The following is a 791-nucleotide window of genomic DNA, read 5'->3' on the forward strand; positions in this document are numbered from 1 at the left end:
CCCTTCTTTTCTCTTCCTTCCGCAGCCGCAAGCAGCCCAAGACGTTCGCGTTCGACCACTGCTTCGACTCCCTGGCCTGCGACAGCACCGCCTTCGCCACGCAGGAGACTGTCTTCACGGCCGTCGGGGTGGACATCCTCAACAATGCCTTCACGGGCTACAACGCCTGCATCTTCGCCTACGGCCAGACCGGTACGTGGGCGCCGCCTTCACTCTTTCCTTTTTCCAAATCTTTGCGCTTGGTGAGGGTGACGACGAACACGAGGTTGATATTTGGCTGTGATTACACTAGAGATGTGTTTCATCGTGTTAATGTTATCAGCTACATTTATTATTGGTAGTGATTTAATCGCTACCATTGCCTTACCATTATTATTACTAGTCCCATTGATTTACGATCGTTATCTTCGCCTTCATCTTCACAAGGACAAAATAGTCACGAGAACAATTTCCTTGTGGTCAGTGCCAACGGCTTTTCCCTCTGAAGACCGCGATCCGAACCCCATATATTGGCGCCTTTCCCTCGTGGTTCTTCTGCATTATTCATAGCTCTCTTTTACCGTTCCCCCGCGTGCTTCTATCCCCGGAGACTCGGAGAAGTGACTGAACATGCTAGCAGCCGCGGTACGACCTGAATTTTGCTGCGACACGAGCTGCTGTTTCAGTCCGATGTTTCACTTACGTGGTGGTACATGATGCGGGTGTTTCTGTGTGTGGTGCAGAGAGAAGGCACGAATGTAGATATTTTATCAGTCTTCTTGTTTTCTGTTGCTTTGGTTACTGTTACAGTT

At 49.7% G+C, this 791-nt stretch overlaps 1 protein-coding gene across 1 annotated transcript in view; it reads left to right on the forward strand.

Moving 5' to 3' along the window:
• Positions 1-25: 25 nt before the first annotated feature.
• LOC119584982 (kinesin-like protein KIF13A) overlaps positions 26-791 on the forward strand; it is a gene marked incomplete at its 5' end in the record, with an annotated part of 70,347 nt that continues 69,581 nt past the window's right edge. Inside the window, 1 exon segment of the mRNA XM_037933590.1 lies at positions 26-192. Coding sequence (XP_037789518.1) covers positions 26-192 — 167 coding nt within the window.

This window comes from Penaeus monodon, chromosome 19, assembly GCF_015228065.2.
Source record: "Penaeus monodon isolate SGIC_2016 chromosome 19, NSTDA_Pmon_1, whole genome shotgun sequence".
Classification (NCBI taxonomy): domain Eukaryota; kingdom Metazoa; phylum Arthropoda; class Malacostraca; order Decapoda; family Penaeidae; genus Penaeus; species Penaeus monodon.